The 17582-nt window shown below is 48.8% G+C and overlaps 1 protein-coding gene across 1 annotated transcript in view; it reads right to left on the bottom strand.

The window, feature by feature from the left end:
- The window catches only part of psd2 (pleckstrin and Sec7 domain containing 2), a 45302-nt gene extending 28242 nt beyond the window's left edge, over positions 1–17060 (bottom strand). The window contains exons 1-2 of the mRNA XM_056296037.1: positions 16719–17060; positions 478–675 (exon numbers count right to left, since the gene is read on the bottom strand). Of these exons, the coding sequence (XP_056152012.1) occupies positions 478–675; positions 16719–16846 (326 nt within the window). The 5' untranslated portion in view covers positions 16847–17060. The remainder of the gene's footprint in view (positions 1–477; positions 676–16718) is intronic.
- Between the last annotated feature and the right edge of the window lie 522 nt (positions 17061–17582).

The following is a 17582-nucleotide window of genomic DNA, read 5'->3' as shown; positions in this document are numbered from 1 at the left end:
TTTGTGTTGGTCCTTCATGCCTGTGTATGATACTGTAGCGAATTCGGGGAACCGCTGCAGCCGGGACGCGAACCCGGGTCTCCCGCACCACGGGCGACTACGCTAACCAGTCGACTATAGGGTCCGACCCGTTAGCCAAGGGCTAGCGAGTCTCTTTATCCGTGCACGTTACACCCCCCCCCCCCCAATTCGGGAAGTGCGTCCCCGCGCTTCAGCATATCAACTCCCTCGCGCTTCTGGGCGCACGTGCTTCCGATGGCCTCAAGGTCTGACCAGCCCACTTCTGACACCAATGTAGCGAATTGAGGGGGTTTGCAGCCGGGAACCGGCTGGATAACGTGGTGCAGGAGACCCGGGTTCGCGTCCAGGCTGCGGCGGTTTATTTGGTCATCAGTCCCGGTGTGATGTGTGTGTGTGTGCGTGCGCGTGTGCGTGCGTGCGTGTGTGTCTGAGGCATGTGTGTGGTTTTGCTCTCACTTCTTGCCCAGGTGTCTGGCCACGTCGCAGCGTTTGAAGCCGTCGAGGTGGTACAGGCGCTTGGCCAGCCTCCTGGCAGCCTGGCAGTCTGCTCTGCAGCCATTGGCCAGCGTGTCCGTGCTGCCACGCTCCAACTGCTCCAGACTGCCCAAATCGCACTCCTCCGAGTCCGACAGCACGTCTGTGAGGTTGGCATCACTGAGGAGGGGAGGGGGCGAACACGCACACACACACACACACACACACACACACACACACGTTAAAGAGTGGAACATTATGCTACTCGTAAACAGCACAGAACAAACAGGAAGTAGCTGAGGACACCACTCAGCTATGGAACATGTTAACAGACACGCACATAAACTCAGGCCAAATGACTTAATTGGCCTCACATGACACCCCCACCCCACCCCACCCCACCCCCCCAGCTTCAGGGCCGCTTGATGTCCTACTTTACTGCAGTGGCTACGGAGCACGTTCTCAGCCTATTATTAAACTGCGGTCTCGTTCTAATCACCCACATCTCAATCTGCCGCAACAGACCCACAGTCCCCAACAACAGACACACAGTCCCCAACAACAGACCCACAGTCCTCTACCCGACAGACCCACAGTCCTCTACCCGACAGACCCACAGTCCCCAACAACAGACCCACAGTCCCCAACAACAGACTCACAATCCTCTACCCGACAGACCCACAGTCCTCAACAACAGACCCACAGTTCCCAACAACAGACCCACGGTCCCCAACCCGACAGACCCACAGTCCTCTACCCGACAGACCCACAGTCCTCTACCCGACAGACCCACAGTCCCCAACAACAGACCCACAGTCCCCAACAACAGACCCACAGTCCCCAACAACAGACCCACAGTCCTCTACCCGACAGACCCACAGTCCTCTACCCGACAGACCCACAGTCCCCAACAACAGACCCACAGTCCTCAACAACAGACCCACAGTCCTCTACCCGACAGACCCACAGTCCCCAACAACAGACCCACAGTCCTCTACCCGACAGACCCACAGTCCTCTACCCGACAGACCCACAGTCCCCAACAACAGACCCACAGTCCTCTACCCGACAGACCCACAGTCCTCTACCTGACAGACCCACAGTCCCCAACAACAGACCCACAGTCCCCAACAACAGACCCACAGTCCTCAAACACAGACCCACAGTCCCCAACAACAGACCCACAGTCCTCTACCCGACAGACCCACAGTCCTCTACCCGACAGACCCACAGTCCCCAACAACAGACCCACAGTCCCCAACAACAGACCCACAGTCCCCAACAACAGACCCACAGTCCTCTACCCGACAGACCCACAGTCCCCAACAACAGACCCACAGTCGCCAACAACAGACCCACAGTCCTTAACAACAGACCCACAGTTCCCAACAACAGACCCACAGTCCTCTACCCGACAGACCCACTGTCCCCAACAACAGACCCACAGTCCCCAACAACAGACCCACAGTCCCCAACAACAGACCCACAGTCCTCTACCCGACAGACCCACAGTCCCCAACAACAGACCCACAGTCCTCAACAACAGACCCACAGTTCCCAACAACAGACCCACAGTCCTCTACCCGACAGACCCACAGTCCCCAACAACAGACCCACAGTCCCCAACAACAGACCCACAGTCCCCAACAACAGACCCACAGTCCTCTACCCGACAGACCCACAGTCCTCTACCCGACAGACCCACAGTCCCCAACAACAGACCCACAGTCCCCAACAACAGACCCACAGTCCCCAACAACAGACCCACAGTCCTCTACCCGACAGACCCACAGTCCTCTACCCAACAGACCCACAGTCCCCAACAACAGACCCACAGTCCTCTACCCGACAGACCCACAGTCCTCTACCCGACAGACCCACAGTCCCCAACAACAGAACCACAGTCCTCAACAACAGACCCACAGTCCTCTACCCGACAGACCCACAGTCCCCAACAACAGACCCACAGTCCTCTACCCGACAGACCCACAGTCCCCAACAACAGACCCACAGTCCCCAACAACAGACCCACAGTCCTCAACAACAGACCCACAGTCCTCTACCCGACAGACCCACAGTCCCCAACAACAGACCCACAGTCCTCTACCCGACAGACCCACAGTCCTCTACCCGACAGACCCACAGTCCCCAACAACAGACCCACAGTCCTCTACCCGACAGACCCACAGTCCTCTACCCGACAGACCCACAGTCCCCAACAACAGACCCACAATCCCCAACAACAGACCCACAGTCCCCAACAACAGACCCACAGTCCTCTACCCGACAGACCCACAGTCCTCAACAACAGACCCACAGTCCCCAACAACAGACCCACAGTCCTCAACAACAGACCCACAGTCCCCAACAACAGACCCACAGTCCTCTACCCGACAGACCCACAGTCCTCTACCCGACAGACCCACAGTCCCCAACAACAGACCCACAGTCCCCAACAACAGACCCACAGTCCTCTACCCGACAGACCCACAGTCCCCAACAACAGACCCACAGTCCCCAACAACAGACCCACAGTCCTCAACAACAGACCCACAGTTCCTAACAACAGACCCACAGTCCTCTACCCGACAGACCCACTGTCCCCAACAACAGACCCACAGTCCCCAACAACAGACCCACAGTCCCCAACAACAGACCCACAGTCCTCTACCCGACAGACCCACAGTCCCCAACAACAGACCCACAGTCCTCAACAACAGACCCACAGTTCCCAACAACAGACCCACAGTCCTCTACCCGACAGACCCACAGTCCCCAACAACAGACCCACAGTCCCCAACAACAGACCCACAGTCCCCAACAACAGACCCACAGTCCTCTACCCGACAGACCCACAGTCCTCTACCCGACAGTCCCGCAGTCCCCAACAACAGACCCACAGTCCCCAACAACAGACCCACAGTCCCCAACAACAGACCCACAGTCCTCTACCCGACAGACCCACAGTCCTCTACCCAACAGACCCACAGTCCCCAACAACAGACCCACAGTCCTCTACCCGACAGACCCACAGTCCTCTACCCGACAGACCCACAGTCCCCAACAACAGAACCACAGTCCTCAACAACAGACCCACAGTCCTCTACCCGACAGACCCACAGTCCCCAACAACAGACCCACAGTCCTCTACCCGACAGACCCACAGTCCCCAACAACAGACCCACAGTCCCCAACAACAGACCCACAGTCCTCAACAACAGACCCACAGTCCTCTACCCGACAGACCCACAGTCCCCAACAACAGACCCACAGTCCTCTACCCGACAGACCCACAGTCCTCTACCCGACAGACCCACAGTCCCCAACAACAGACCCACAGTCCTCTACCCGACAGACCCACAGTCCTCTACCCGACAGACCCACAGTCCCCAACAACAGACCCACAATCCCCAACAACAGACCCACAGTCCCCAACAACAGACCCACAGTCCTCTACCCGACAGACCCACAGTCCTCAACAACAGACCCACAGTCCCCAACAACAGACCCACAGTCCTCAACAACAGACCCACAGTTCCCAACAACAGACCCACAGTCCCCAACAACAGACCCACAGTCCCCAACAACAGACCCACAGTCCTCAACAACAGACCCACAGTCCTCTACCCGACAGACCCACAGTCCCCAACAACAGACCCACAGTCCTTTACAGGACAGACTCAGAGTCCTCAACAACAGACAGACCCGTCGGGTAGAGGTTTTCAGTGTGCAAGACCAGCGACAGCTCCCCCCGCTGGCGGCCCCTGGTGGGGAAATGTTAAACCGGAACCCCGTCCACAGCGTCACGTTTTCTTTTAATCATTTATTCAGCTTCTGTTTGTACGAGGGAGGGCACCTGCTCTCTTTCCCATGAGCACTAGCGACACATACGCACAAGAGATGGCGGCAAAGACAGAATACCCACCCATCCTTTATCCGAGCCGCTTAGCCTATCCCAGCAGTCACTGGGCGGCAGGCGGGGAGACACCTGGACAGGCTGCCGGGCCATCACACGCACACGCACACACAACACAGACAGAGACACACGCACACACGCACACCCGGGGACAATCTAGTACGGCTGATTCACCTGACCTACAAGTCTTTGGACTGTGGGAGGAAACCGGAGCACCTGGAGGAAACCCACGCAGACACGGGGAGAACATGCAAACTCCTCACAGACCCAGGATGACCCGGGTCTGGTGCGGATCCATCTGATCGGCACCGGCACACTTTCCAGTAGCAACGGAGAAAAGCAAATGGAGAACATCCATATCAAACCACGTCCTGGAAGAAAATTAAGACGTCTGCTCCACCTCCATCAGTGTCCTCTCCATCTACACCCCTTTATATCCTTTATACATGGACACCTCCATCACCGTCCTCTACATCTACACCCCTTTATATCCTTTATACATGGACACCTCCATCACCGTCCTCTACATCTACACCCTTTTATATCCTTTATACATGGACACCTCCATCACCGTCCTCTCCATCTACACCCCTTTATATCCTTTATACATGGACACCTCCATCACTGTCCTGTACATCTACACCCTTTTTTATCATGTCAGTAGGCAGACGGGCTAAACATTAGTGCTAACTTGCTCTTTAAGCAGTTTCATCGTATTCTAGAAACTGGGTGGGTAACCAGAAGAATCGGCTCATTATCTTTGTAAAGAATAACTATTTTTGCTTTTTAATGAAGTTGTTGCAGTCATGTCTGAGTTGCCTTAACCGGTCGAAGGGGGCACATCAGTGTGCCTTGCTCCCGCCCAGGATTAGCAGAAAACCAAAGCGGAAGACATACTGTGGCACATCTATGCAGTGACGACATAGCAGTTAATCAGAAGTGAGTGCTTTTGGTGAATTGCAAAGTTATTTTAATTACAAATTGTCCCGACGCAAGCTCAGTAGTCCAGGTAAGAAGATACAAAGAAGGCATAATCACTTCATCTGGATACAATGTTTATCGAGAGAGAAACGTTTCATCATCATCAAAGTGACCTCTTCAGTCTTGCAGTCAGTTGAGACTGTCCATAAACATTGTATCCAGATGAAGTGATCACTCCTTCTTTGTAGGTAGTGTAGCGGTCTATTCCGCTGCCTACCAACATGGGGATCGCCGGTTCGAATCCCCGTGTTACCTCCGGCTTGATCAGGCGTCCCTACAGACACAATTGGCCGTGTCTGCTGGTGGGGATGTGGGTATGTGTCCTGGTCGCTGCACTAGCGCCTCCTCTGGTCGGTCGGGGCGCCTGTTCAGGGGGGAGGAGGAACTGGGGGGGGTAGCGTGATCCTCCCACGCGCTACGTCTCGCTGGTGAAACCCCTCACTGTCAGGTGAAAAGGAGCGGCTGGCGACTCCACATGTATGGGAGGAGGCCTGTGGTAGTCTGCAGCCCTCCCCGGTTCAGCAGAGGGGGTGGAGCAGAGACCGGGACGGCTCGGAAGAGTGGGGTAATTGGCCAAGTACAACTGGGGAGAAAAATGGGGGAAAACCCAGTATATATATATATATATATCATTATGGTATTTACCATTTACTCTGCTTCCAGTAAGGTCTCTGGAAGGGGTCAGGGGTCAGGGCAACATGATGACTCGTGGCCTCGTGTTTTGTTTGTGACCCTATATGACTCGCCTGTAGCAGAAGACGTGCTATGGAAACAAACTCTTATCTCCTCAGTCCTAACATGTGTCAAGCTGCCCTTTAGCAAGGCCCCGGCGCCGCGTAGCTCTGGTTAACGACACCGGAAACTCCCCTTCCATCCCTGTGAGGGTGTTGACGGTACGAAACCCGCGAGCGTGAGTCAGAGCCCTGCAGGAAAGGAGCACGTGTGTCACATTAACCTCGTGCAGGAACGTCGGCTTCGATAAATGAGACGCGTCCAAAACCAGCAGGAGACTGCGGACCGCCTCCAGCACACCGGAGATCCTCGAACCTCGGCAGCATCGAACAACGCTCAAACCTGGACCACCGGAAACTGCACATGATTTAATTGCACTAATGACGGGTTTCTTTTAAATGATTTTTGAGACTGAACTCGTGTCATTCAGACACAGGCATTTTGAAACGCACTTTCGGCACCCCTACTCAAATCCACCTTCCGAGCGACAGACAAGCCGCAAGTTCAAACCCAGCTCTGCAGAAAAGAGCACCCAGGCTGCAACAACCCGAGCGGTGCCCTCATGGGACGAAGCACTGCCTTTACTCTGTTCCCCCAAATAACCTGCCCCGGCGGCTATCAAGCCCTGAACACGTGTTTTAACAGCAGTCGTATCTTAACATAGCGCGTGGGAGGATCACACTGCCCCCCCCCAACAGACGCCCCGACCGACCGGAGGAGGCGCCATTGCAGCGACCAGGACACATACCCAAATCCAGCTTCCCACCCGCAGACACGACCAGTTGTGTCTGTAGGGACGCCTGACCAAGCCGGAGGGAACACGGGGATTCGAACCGGCGACCCCCGTGTTGGTAGGCAACGGAATAGACTGCCACGTGACCCGGACGCCCCTGTTAGAAAATGGTTTGTTTTTTTCCAGAAGTTTTCCCCACTTGGCTGGACGTTACACTCTGCATGTGTACATGCACCAGCCGTTTTATAAAATGAGACAGACAGACAGACAGACAGACAGACAGACAGACAGACAGACAGACAGACAGACAGACAGACAGACAGACAGACAGACAGGCAGACAGACAGACAGAGAAAGAGACAGACAGATAGACAGACAGAGAAAGAGACAGACAGACAGACAGACAGACAGACAGACAGACAGACAGACAGAGACAGACAGACAGACAGACAGAGCAAGAGAGAGACAGACAGACAGAGAGACAGACAGACAGACAGACAGACAGACAGAGAGAAAGAGCGACAGACAGACAGACAGACAGATATGTAATGTGAATTTAGAGTAACAGTGTTGTATGGTATCATTTAGAGTAATGCAGAGTTGTTACGTGATGTCATTCAGAGTAACGCAGTGTTGTTGTATGGTATCATTTAGAGTAATGCAGTGTTGTTATGTGATGTCATTTAGAGTAACGCAGTGTTGTCTGAAGTCGCTTAGAGTAACGCAGTGTTGTTGTATGGTATCATTTATAGTAACACAGTGTTGTTGTATGGTATCATTTAGAGTAATGCAGTGTTGTTATGTGATGTCATTTAGAGTAACGCAGTGTTGTATGAAGTCGCTTAGAGTAACGCAGTGTTGTTGTATGGTATCATTTAGAGTAATGCAGTATTGTTGTATGATGTCATTTAGAGTAACGCAGTGTTGTTGTATGGTATCATTTAGAGTAACGCAGTGTTGTTACGTGATGTCATTTAGAGTAACGCAGTGTTGTTATGTGATGTCATTTAGAGTAATGCAGTGTTGTTGTATGATGTCATTCAGAGTAACGCAGTGTTGTTGTATGGTATCATTTAGAGTAACGCAGTGTTGTTACGTGATGTCATTTAGAGTAACGCAGTGTTGTTATGTGATGTCATTTAGAGTAATGCAGTGTTGGTGTATGATGTCATTTAGAGTAACGCAGTGTTGTTGTATGGTATCATTTATAGCAACGCAGTGTTGTTGTATGGTATCATTTAGAGTAATGCAGTGTTGTTATGTGATGTCATTTAGAGTAACAGTATTGTATGATGTCATTTAGAGTAACGCAGTGTTGTTGTATGATATCATTTAGAGTAGCGCAGTGTTGTTGTATGATATCATTTAAGAGTAATGCATGATGTCATTTAGAGTAACGCAGTGTTGTATGATATCATTTAGAGTAGCGCAGTATTGTTATGTGAGGTCATTTAGAGTAACGCAGGATTGTTATGTGAGGTCATTTAGAGTAGCGCAGTGTTGTTGTATGATGTCATTTATAGCAACGCAGTGTTGTTGTATGGTATCATTTAGAGTAATGCAGTGTTGTTATGTGATGTCATTTAGAGTAACACAGTATTGTATGATGTCATTTAGAGTAGCGCAGTGTTGTTGTATGATATCATTTAAGAGTAATGCATGATGTCATTTAGAGTAACGCAGTGTTGTATGATATCATTTAGAGTAGCGCAGTATTGTTATGTGAGGTCATTTAGAGTAACGCAGTATTGTTATGTGAGGTCATTTAGAGTAGCGCAGTGTTGTTGTATGATGTCATTTAGAGTAACGCAGTGTTGTTATGTGATATCATTTAGAGTAACGCAGTGTTGTTATGTGATATCATTTAGGGTAATGCAGTGTTGTATGTGTTGTATGATATCATTTAGAGTAACGCAGTGTTGTTATAAGATGTCATTTAGAGTAGCGCAGTGTTGTTACGTGATGTCATTTAGAGTAACGCAGTGTTGTTATGTGATGTCATTTAGAGTAACGCAGTGTTGTTACGTGATGTCATTTAGAGTAATGCAGTGTTGTTACGTGATGTCATTTAGAGTAATGCAGTGTTGTTACGTGATGTCATTTAGAGTAATGCAGTGTTGTTACGTAATATCATTTAGAGTAACACAGTGTTGTTACGTGATGTCATTTAGAGTAGCGCAGTGTTGTTATGTGATGTCATTTAGAGTAACGCAGTGTTGTATGAAGTAATTTAGAGTAACAGTGTTGTATGGTATCATTTAGAGTAATGCAGAGTTGTTACGTGATGTCATTTAGAGTAACGCAGTGTTGTTATGTGATGTCATTTAGAGTAATGCAGTGTTGTTGTATGATGTCATTTACAGTAACGCAGTGTTACTGTATGGTATCATTTAGAGTAACACAGTGTTGTTGTATGGTATCATTTAGAGTAATGCAGTGTTGTTATGTGATGTCATTTAGAGTAACGCAGTGTTGTCTGAAGTCGCTTAGAGTAACGCAGTGTTGTTGTATGGTATCATTTATAGTAACACAGTGTTGTTGTATGGTATCATTTAGAGTAATGCAGTGTTGTTATGTGATGTCATTTAGAGTAACGCAGTGTTGTATGAAGTCGCTTAGAGTAACGCAGTGTTGTTGTATGGTATCATTTAGAGTAATGCAGTATTGTTGTATGATGTCATTTAGAGTAACGCAGTGTTGTTGTATGGTATCATTTAGAGTAACGCAGTGTTGTTACGTGATGTCATTTAGAGTAACGCAGTGTTGTTATGTGATGTCATTTAGAGTAATGCAGTGTTGTTGTATGATGTCATTCAGAGTAACGCAGTGTTGTTGTATGGTATCATTTAGAGTAACGCAGTGTTGTTACGTGATGTCATTTAGAGTAACGCAGTGTTGTTATGTGATGTCATTTAGAGTAATGCAGTGTTGGTGTATGATGTCATTTAGAGTAACGCAGTGTTGTTGTATGGTATCATTTATAGCAACGCAGTGTTGTTGTATGGTATCATTTAGAGTAATGCAGTGTTGTTATGTGATGTCATTTAGAGTAACAGTATTGTATGATGTCATTTAGAGTAACGCAGTGTTGTTGTATGATATCATTTAGAGTAGCGCAGTGTTGTTGTATGATATCATTTAAGAGTAATGCATGATGTCATTTAGAGTAACGCAGTGTTGTATGATATCATTTAGAGTAGCGCAGTATTGTTATGTGAGGTCATTTAGAGTAACGCAGGATTGTTATGTGAGGTCATTTAGAGTAGCGCAGTGTTGTTGTATGATGTCATTTATAGCAACGCAGTGTTGTTGTATGGTATCATTTAGAGTAATGCAGTGTTGTTATGTGATGTCATTTAGAGTAACACAGTATTGTATGATGTCATTTAGAGTAGCGCAGTGTTGTTGTATGATATCATTTAAGAGTAATGCATGATGTCATTTAGAGTAACGCAGTGTTGTATGATATCATTTAGAGTAGCGCAGTATTGTTATGTGAGGTCATTTAGAGTAACGCAGTATTGTTATGTGAGGTCATTTAGAGTAGCGCAGTGTTGTTGTATGATGTCATTTAGAGTAACGCAGTGTTGTTATGTGATATCATTTAGGGTAATGCAGTGTTGTATGTGTTGTATGATATCATTTAGAGTAGCGCAGTATTGTTATGTGAGGTCATTTAGAGTAACTCAGTGTTGTTATGTGATATCATTTAGGGTAACGCAGTGTTGTTATATGATGTCATTTAGGGTAACGCTGATACAATAAAACAACTGCTCCGGCTGAGTTCATAATGGGAATACTTGTATATAGACCTGGTGTCCAGGTATAACATACACATTCTTTCATGTAAGTTGTACTCGGCTTCCCAGACACCGTTCTGCCTTTCTTTTCATGGTTGCAAAAGGTTTGTTTGTATGTTTTTGAAAATAATATTCCAGCACAGCCATCGCTGTAATCCTGTTAACTCTCCATGTGAGATGGTCGATCAACAGGACGGACGCTCAAGACAATTCATGTGAAGAAACACATGTGACATAAAGAGGAAATAAAATAACTTCATCCCAGACGACCGTGCCATAAATTACACTTTGAGGCCGGTACTCGCCCAGTATGTAAAAATAGCCTACGTGTCATTTCCCATGCACCTTCTTGCTGTTTGCCTGCGGATCTGCCTGTGAAACTGTCATCATTCTCTGCAGATGATTCACAACTTGTTGGGTCCCCCCCCCTTCCTATAAATTAAGCTAATGGCATCAGTCCCCCAAATGAAATAAACTACGCTGCATCCTCGTGGCGGAGATGTCTGGTTACCGTGGATACTGCGGAAGCTGCGAGTGCTGTGCCACAACAGCAGGAGACGGAGGGAAGAGGGACTGCTGAGTACCATGACAGCCCTATCACACGTCTGCCGGGAAGTACACACTAGTCTGAGTTGCTGCTCACCAAAACACAAATTGTACAACACACACACACACACACACACAGACACAAAATCAAGGCACGTGGATAGAGGATAGAAAGACACTTGCCCAATTGAGTTATGCTAGCAGACACAAACACACACACACACACACACACACACACACACACACACACACACACGTGCAGAAATGCATGCACACGTGTACCTGCATGCACGGACACAAAGACACACACACCCAAACACACTGCTTGAGCAACCATCACAACAATATCTAGCCCGGTGTTTGGAGTGAAATTGCTTTCGCCTGTCTGGCTGCATTAAGTCAGTAGGCAGAGAGAGCTCATAAATCATTCAGAGCTCATATCAGTCATGGCTCTGCGGTGATGCCGGACTCCCCGATGGAGTCTGGCAACGAAGTAGCCCACAGACACACACACACACACACACACACACACATTCAACAGAAGAGACAGCCTACCAACACATCAAAAGGACCGAGAAAGAAAGAGTAGAAAAATACCGACTAGCCAAAGCGGGCCTATACTTTGACCAGACAGTTGACCTGACTAGGGGCCAGGACTACGCCTCCATGCTGAACTGTGATTCTATGTCCCCAGGACACATCTTGTGTGTGTGTGTGTGTGTGTTTGTACCACTCAGTTTCTACACACATGCGGCCGGCCGCATGAGAAAGAGGAAGAGACAGAGGAAGAGAGGACATGATGATGCATGTTAGTGACTAACATGCTAATACTAAATACGCCCGGTTATGTGGCACCCCTGCCCACACCCACAGGGAGTGCCTGTGTGTGTGTGTGTGTGTGTGTCGGTGCCGTCAGGTCGTCTGCTGAGGCTTGGAGATACAATCTCAGAGCAGACACCGCAGCAATACTGGGACTAATGATATTCAGCAACACAACCGTATTATCCATAGGCTACTGCATGGTTTGTACGTCTGACCGGGCCTACTCGCATTTGTGCTGTGAAGAGTAGAGAGCACAAGTCTTCACAGTGAGGAGCAGAGTACACAAGAGTTCAGAGAGGAGCAGAGTACACAAATCTTCACAGTGAGCAGCAGAGTACATGTCTTCACAGTGAGGAGCAGAGTACACAAGTCTTCACAGTGAAGAGCAGAGTACACAAGAGTTCAGTGAGGAGCAGAGTACACAAATCTTCACAGTGAAGAGCAGAGTAAACATCTTCACAGTGAAGAGCAGAGTACACGTCTCACAGTGAGGAGCAGAGTACACAAGTCTTCACAGTGAAGAGCAGAGTACACGTCTTCACAGTGAAGAGCAGAGTAAACATCTTCACAGTGAAGAGCAGAGTACACGTCTTCACAGTGAGGAGCAGAGTACACAAGTCTTCACAGTGAAGAGCAGAGTACACGAGTCTTCGCAGTGAAGAGCAGAGTACACAAATCTTCACAGTGAAGACTACAGTACAAACGTTTTCACAGTAAAGAGCAGAGTACACAAGTCTTCACAGTGAAGAGCAGAGTACACAAGAGTTCAGTGAGGAGCAGAGTACACAAATCTTCACGGTGAAGAGCAGAGTACACGTCTTCACAGTGAGGAGCAGAGTACACAAGTCTTCACAGTGAAGAGCAGAGTACACGAGTCTTCACAGTGAAGAGCAGAGTACACGTCTTCACAGTGAAGAGCAGAGTACACAGGTCTTCACTGTGAAGACTAGAGTACACAAGTCTTCAAAGTGAAGAGCATAGTACACAAGACTTCACAGTGAAGAGCTGAGTACACAAATCTTCACAGTGAAGACTACAGTACAAAAGTTTTCACAGTGAATAGCAGAGTACACAAGAGTTCAGGGAGGAGCAGAGTACACAAATCTTCACAGTGAAGAGCAGAGTACACGTCGTCACAGTGAAGAGCAGAGTACACAAGTCTTCACAGTGAAGAGCAGAGTACACAAGTCGTCACAGTGAAGAGCAGAGTACACAAGTCTTCACAGTGAAGAGCAGAGTACACAAGTCTTCACAGTGAGGAGCAGAGTACACGAATCCTCACAGTGAAGAGCAGAATACACAAGTCTTCACAGTGAATAGTAGAGTACACGAGTCTTCACAGTGAAGAGCAGAGTACACAAGTATTCACAGTGAAGAGCAGAGTACATAAGTCTTCACAGTGAGGAGCAGAGTACACAAGTCTTCACAGTGAAGAGCGGAGTACACGAGTCTTCGCAGTGAAGAGCAGAGTACACGAGTCTTCGCAGTGAAGAGCAGAGTACACAAATCTTCACAGTGAAGACTACAGTACAAAAGTTTTCACAGTGAAGAGCAGAGTACACAAGTCTTCACAGTGAAGAGCAGAGTACACAAGAGTTCAGTGAGGAGCAGAGTACACAAATCTTCACGGTGAAGAGCAGAGTACACGTCTTCACAGTGAGGAGCAGAGTACACAAGTCTTCACTGTGAAGAGCAGAGTACACGAGTCTTCACAGTGAAGAGCAGAGTACGCGTCTTCACAGTGAAGAGCAGAGTACACAGGTCTTCACTGTGAAGACTAGAGTACACAAGTCTTCAAAGTGAAGAGCAGAGTACACAAGTCTTCACAGTGAAGAGCAGAGTACACGAGACTTCACAGTGAAGAGCAGAGTACACAAATTTTCACAGTGAAGACTACAGTACAAAAGTCTTCGCAGTAAAGAGCAGAGTACACAAATCTTCACAGTGAAGACTACAGTACAAAAGTTTTCACAGTGAAGAGCAGAGTACACAAGTCTTCACAGTGAAGAGCAGAGTACACAACAGTTCAGTGAGGAGCAGAGTACACAAATCCTCACGGTGAAGAGCAGAGTACACGTCTTCACAGTGAGGAGCAGAGTACACAAGTCTTCACTGTGAAGAGCAGAGTACACGAGTCTTCACAGTGAAGAGCAGAGTACGCGTCTTCACAGTGAAGAGCAGAGTACGCAGGTCTTCACTGTGAAGACTAGAGTACACAGGTCTTCAAAGTGAAGAGCAGAGTACACAAGTCTTCACAGTGAAGAGCAGAGTACACGAGTCTTCGCAGTGAAGAGCAGAGTACACAAATTTTCACAGTGAAGACTACAGTACAAAAGTTTTCACACTGAAGAGCAGAGTACACAAGAGTTCAGTGAGGACCAGAGTACACAAATCTTCACAGTGAAGAGCAGAGTACACGTCTTCACAGTGAGGAGCAGAGTACACAAGTCTTCACAGTGAAGAGCAGAGTACACAAATCTTCACAGTGAAGAGCAGAGTACACAAGTCTTCACAGTGAAGAGCAGAGTACACAAATCTTCACAGTGAAGACTAGAGTACAAAAGTCTTCACAGTGAAGAGTAGAGTACACGAGTCTTCGCAATGAAGAGCAGAGTACACAAGAGTTCAGTGAGGAGCAGAGTACACAAATCTTCACGGTGAAGAGCAGAGTACACGTCTTCACAGTGAGGAGCAGAGTACACAAGTCTTCACAGTGAAGAGCAGAGCACACGAGTCTTCACAGTGAAGAGCAGAGTACACGTTTTCACAGTGAAGAGCAGAGTACACAGGTCTTCACTGTGAAGACTAGAGTACACAAGTCTTCAAAGTGAAGAGCAGAGTACACGAGACTTCACAGTGAAGAGCAGAGTACACAAATCTTCACAGTGAAGACTACAGTACAAAAGTTTTCACAGTGAAGTGCAGAGTACACAAGAGTTCTGTGAGGACCAGAGTACACAAGTCTTCACAGTGAAGAGCAGAGTACACGAGTCTTCACAGTGAAGACTAGAGTACAAAAGTCTTCACAGTGGAGAGCAGAGTGCACAAGTCTTCACAGTGAAGAGCAGAGTACACGAGTCTTCACAGTGAAGACTAGAGTACAAAAGTCTTCACAGTGAAGAGCAGAGTACACAAATCTTCACAGTGAAGAGCAGAGTACACGAGTCTTCGCAGTGAAGACTACAGTACAAAAGTTTTCACAGTGAAGAGCAGAGTACACAAGAGTTCAGTGAGGACCAGAGTACACAAATCTTCACAGTGAAGAGCAGAGTACACGTCTTCACAGTGAGGAGCAGAGTACACAAGTCTTCACAGTGAAGAGCAGAGTACAGGAGTCTTCACAGTGAAGACTAGAGTACAAAAGTCTTCACAGTGAAGAGCAGAGTGCACAAGTCTTCACAGTGAAGAGCAGAGTACACGAGTCTTCACAGTGAAGACTAGAGTACAAAAGTCTTCACAGTGAAGAGCAAAGTACACAAGTCTTCGCAGTGAAGAGCAGAGTACACAATTCGTCACAGTGAAGACCAGAGTACACAAGTCGTCACAGTGAAGACCAGAGTACACAAGTCGTCACGGTGAAGAGCAGAGTACACGAGTCGTCACAATTAAGAGCAGAGTACACGAGTCTTCACAGTGAAGACTAGAGTACAAAAGTCTTCACAGTGAAGACTAGAGTACAAAAGTCTTCACAGTGAAGAGCAGAGTACACAAGTCTTCACAGTGAAGAGCAGAGTACACAAGTCTTCACAGTGAAGAGCAGAGTACACGTCTTCACAGTGAGGAGCAGAGTACACAAGTCTTCACAGTGAAGAGCAGAGTACAGGAGTCTTCACAGTGAAGACTAGAGTACAAAAGTCTTCACAGTGAAGAGCAGAGTGCACAAGTCTTCACAGTGAAGAGCAGAGTACACGAGTCTTCACAGTGAAGACTAGAGTACAAAAGTCTTCACAGTGAAGAGCAAAGTACACAAGTCTTCACAGTGAAGAGCAGAGTACATAAGTCTTCACAGTGAAGACTAAAGTACACGAGTCTTCGCAGTGAAGAGCAGAGTACACAATTCGTCATAGTGAAGAGCAGAGTACACAAGTTTTCACAGTGAAGACCAGAGTACACAAGTCGTCACAGTGAAGACCAGAGTACACAAGTCGTCACGGTGAAGAGCAGAGTACACGAGTCGTCACAATTAAGAGCAGAGTACACGAGTCTTCACAGTGAAGACTAGAGTACAAAAGTCTTCACAGTGAAGACTAGAGTACAAAAGTCTTCACAGTGAAGAGCAGAGTACACAAGTCTTCACAGTAATCCAGATGTGTGTTTTGTCCAGCGTCCACCATGACGGCCCGTCCCCTGTGGCTGCTGGGGGAAATAACGCCGCATCGATTTTGCAGAGCCGCTGGTCATGGTTCAAAATGCACTTGGAAAAATAACGGTTTGGAATCCGTAATCATATCCGGGAATCATTAACACACACATAACCCCCCGCCCTCCCCCCACCACCACCACCACCACCACCTCACCCCGGTTGAAAAATACCGTAAAATCCCTTCGACTTCGCGTTCACCCGACTTAACGCGCGGCCAACTACATTATCTCACTATTTCCACTCCGCCACGCAGCCTAACGTGAAGTTCCCACCCAAGCCTCGCCGACCTTCCCGGACCCTTCGGCCGGGACGACGGCAGCGCAGACTTACAGGAGCTGCAGCAGAAAGTCGAAGTGGACGTCGTACTCCTCCTTCCACGTCGTGGCCCCGGCGGAAGGACACTGCGAGTCGGCGTGTCGCGGCGCCGCGGCGGCGGCGGCGTCGGCAGCCTCGATCATCCCGCGGCCGCGCGGCGGTGCCTCCCGCTCCCCGTCTACCGCGCGAGCCCGGAACCCAGCTCACCTAAAGCCCGCGACACGTCACCTTCCCGCATACTGCGCCTTTTGTGCGCCGGTCGTAGCCCGTCGGGGGAGAGCGCGGGGTTATGCGTCGGTCGTCGTAGCCCGTCGGGGGAGAGTGGGACGCGGGGCCGCGGCGGCGCTTTTCCTCGTAGCGGCAAAGCGGGCTGCGATTCGTCCTCCTCCTTGAGGTATTTGTCCGTCCGCACGAGAGAGGATGTGAGGGGCGGAGCGAGTGACCCGGCCAACTTTATGAATTATGATGAAGTTGCTAACGGTCGCTGTACTACACGCTGTACTACACTCTGTACTACGCGGTGTACTGCACGCTGTACTGCACGCTGTACTACACGGTGTACTGCACGCTGTACTGCACGGTGTACTACACGCTGTACTACACTCTGTACTACACTGTGTACTGCACGCTGTACTACACGCTGTACTACACTCTGTACTACACGGTGTACTGCACGCTGTACTACACGCTGTACTACGCGCTGTACTGCGCGCTGTACTACACGGTGTACTGCACGCTGTACTACACGCTGTACTACAAGCTGTACTGCACGCTGTACTGCACGGTGTACTGCGCACAGCGCTGTATTCCCGCTTGTAACCGTAGCAGGGTATCAGCGGGATTCGGTGGGATGCCTGTGGCATCTAGGAATATCAGGGA

The sequence above is a fragment of the Lampris incognitus genome, chromosome 1 (assembly GCF_029633865.1).
Source record: "Lampris incognitus isolate fLamInc1 chromosome 1, fLamInc1.hap2, whole genome shotgun sequence".
NCBI classification, from domain to species: domain Eukaryota; kingdom Metazoa; phylum Chordata; class Actinopteri; order Lampriformes; family Lampridae; genus Lampris; species Lampris incognitus.
The sequence above is the reverse complement of the archived record's forward strand: the minus strand, read 5'-3'. Positions and strand labels throughout refer to the sequence as shown.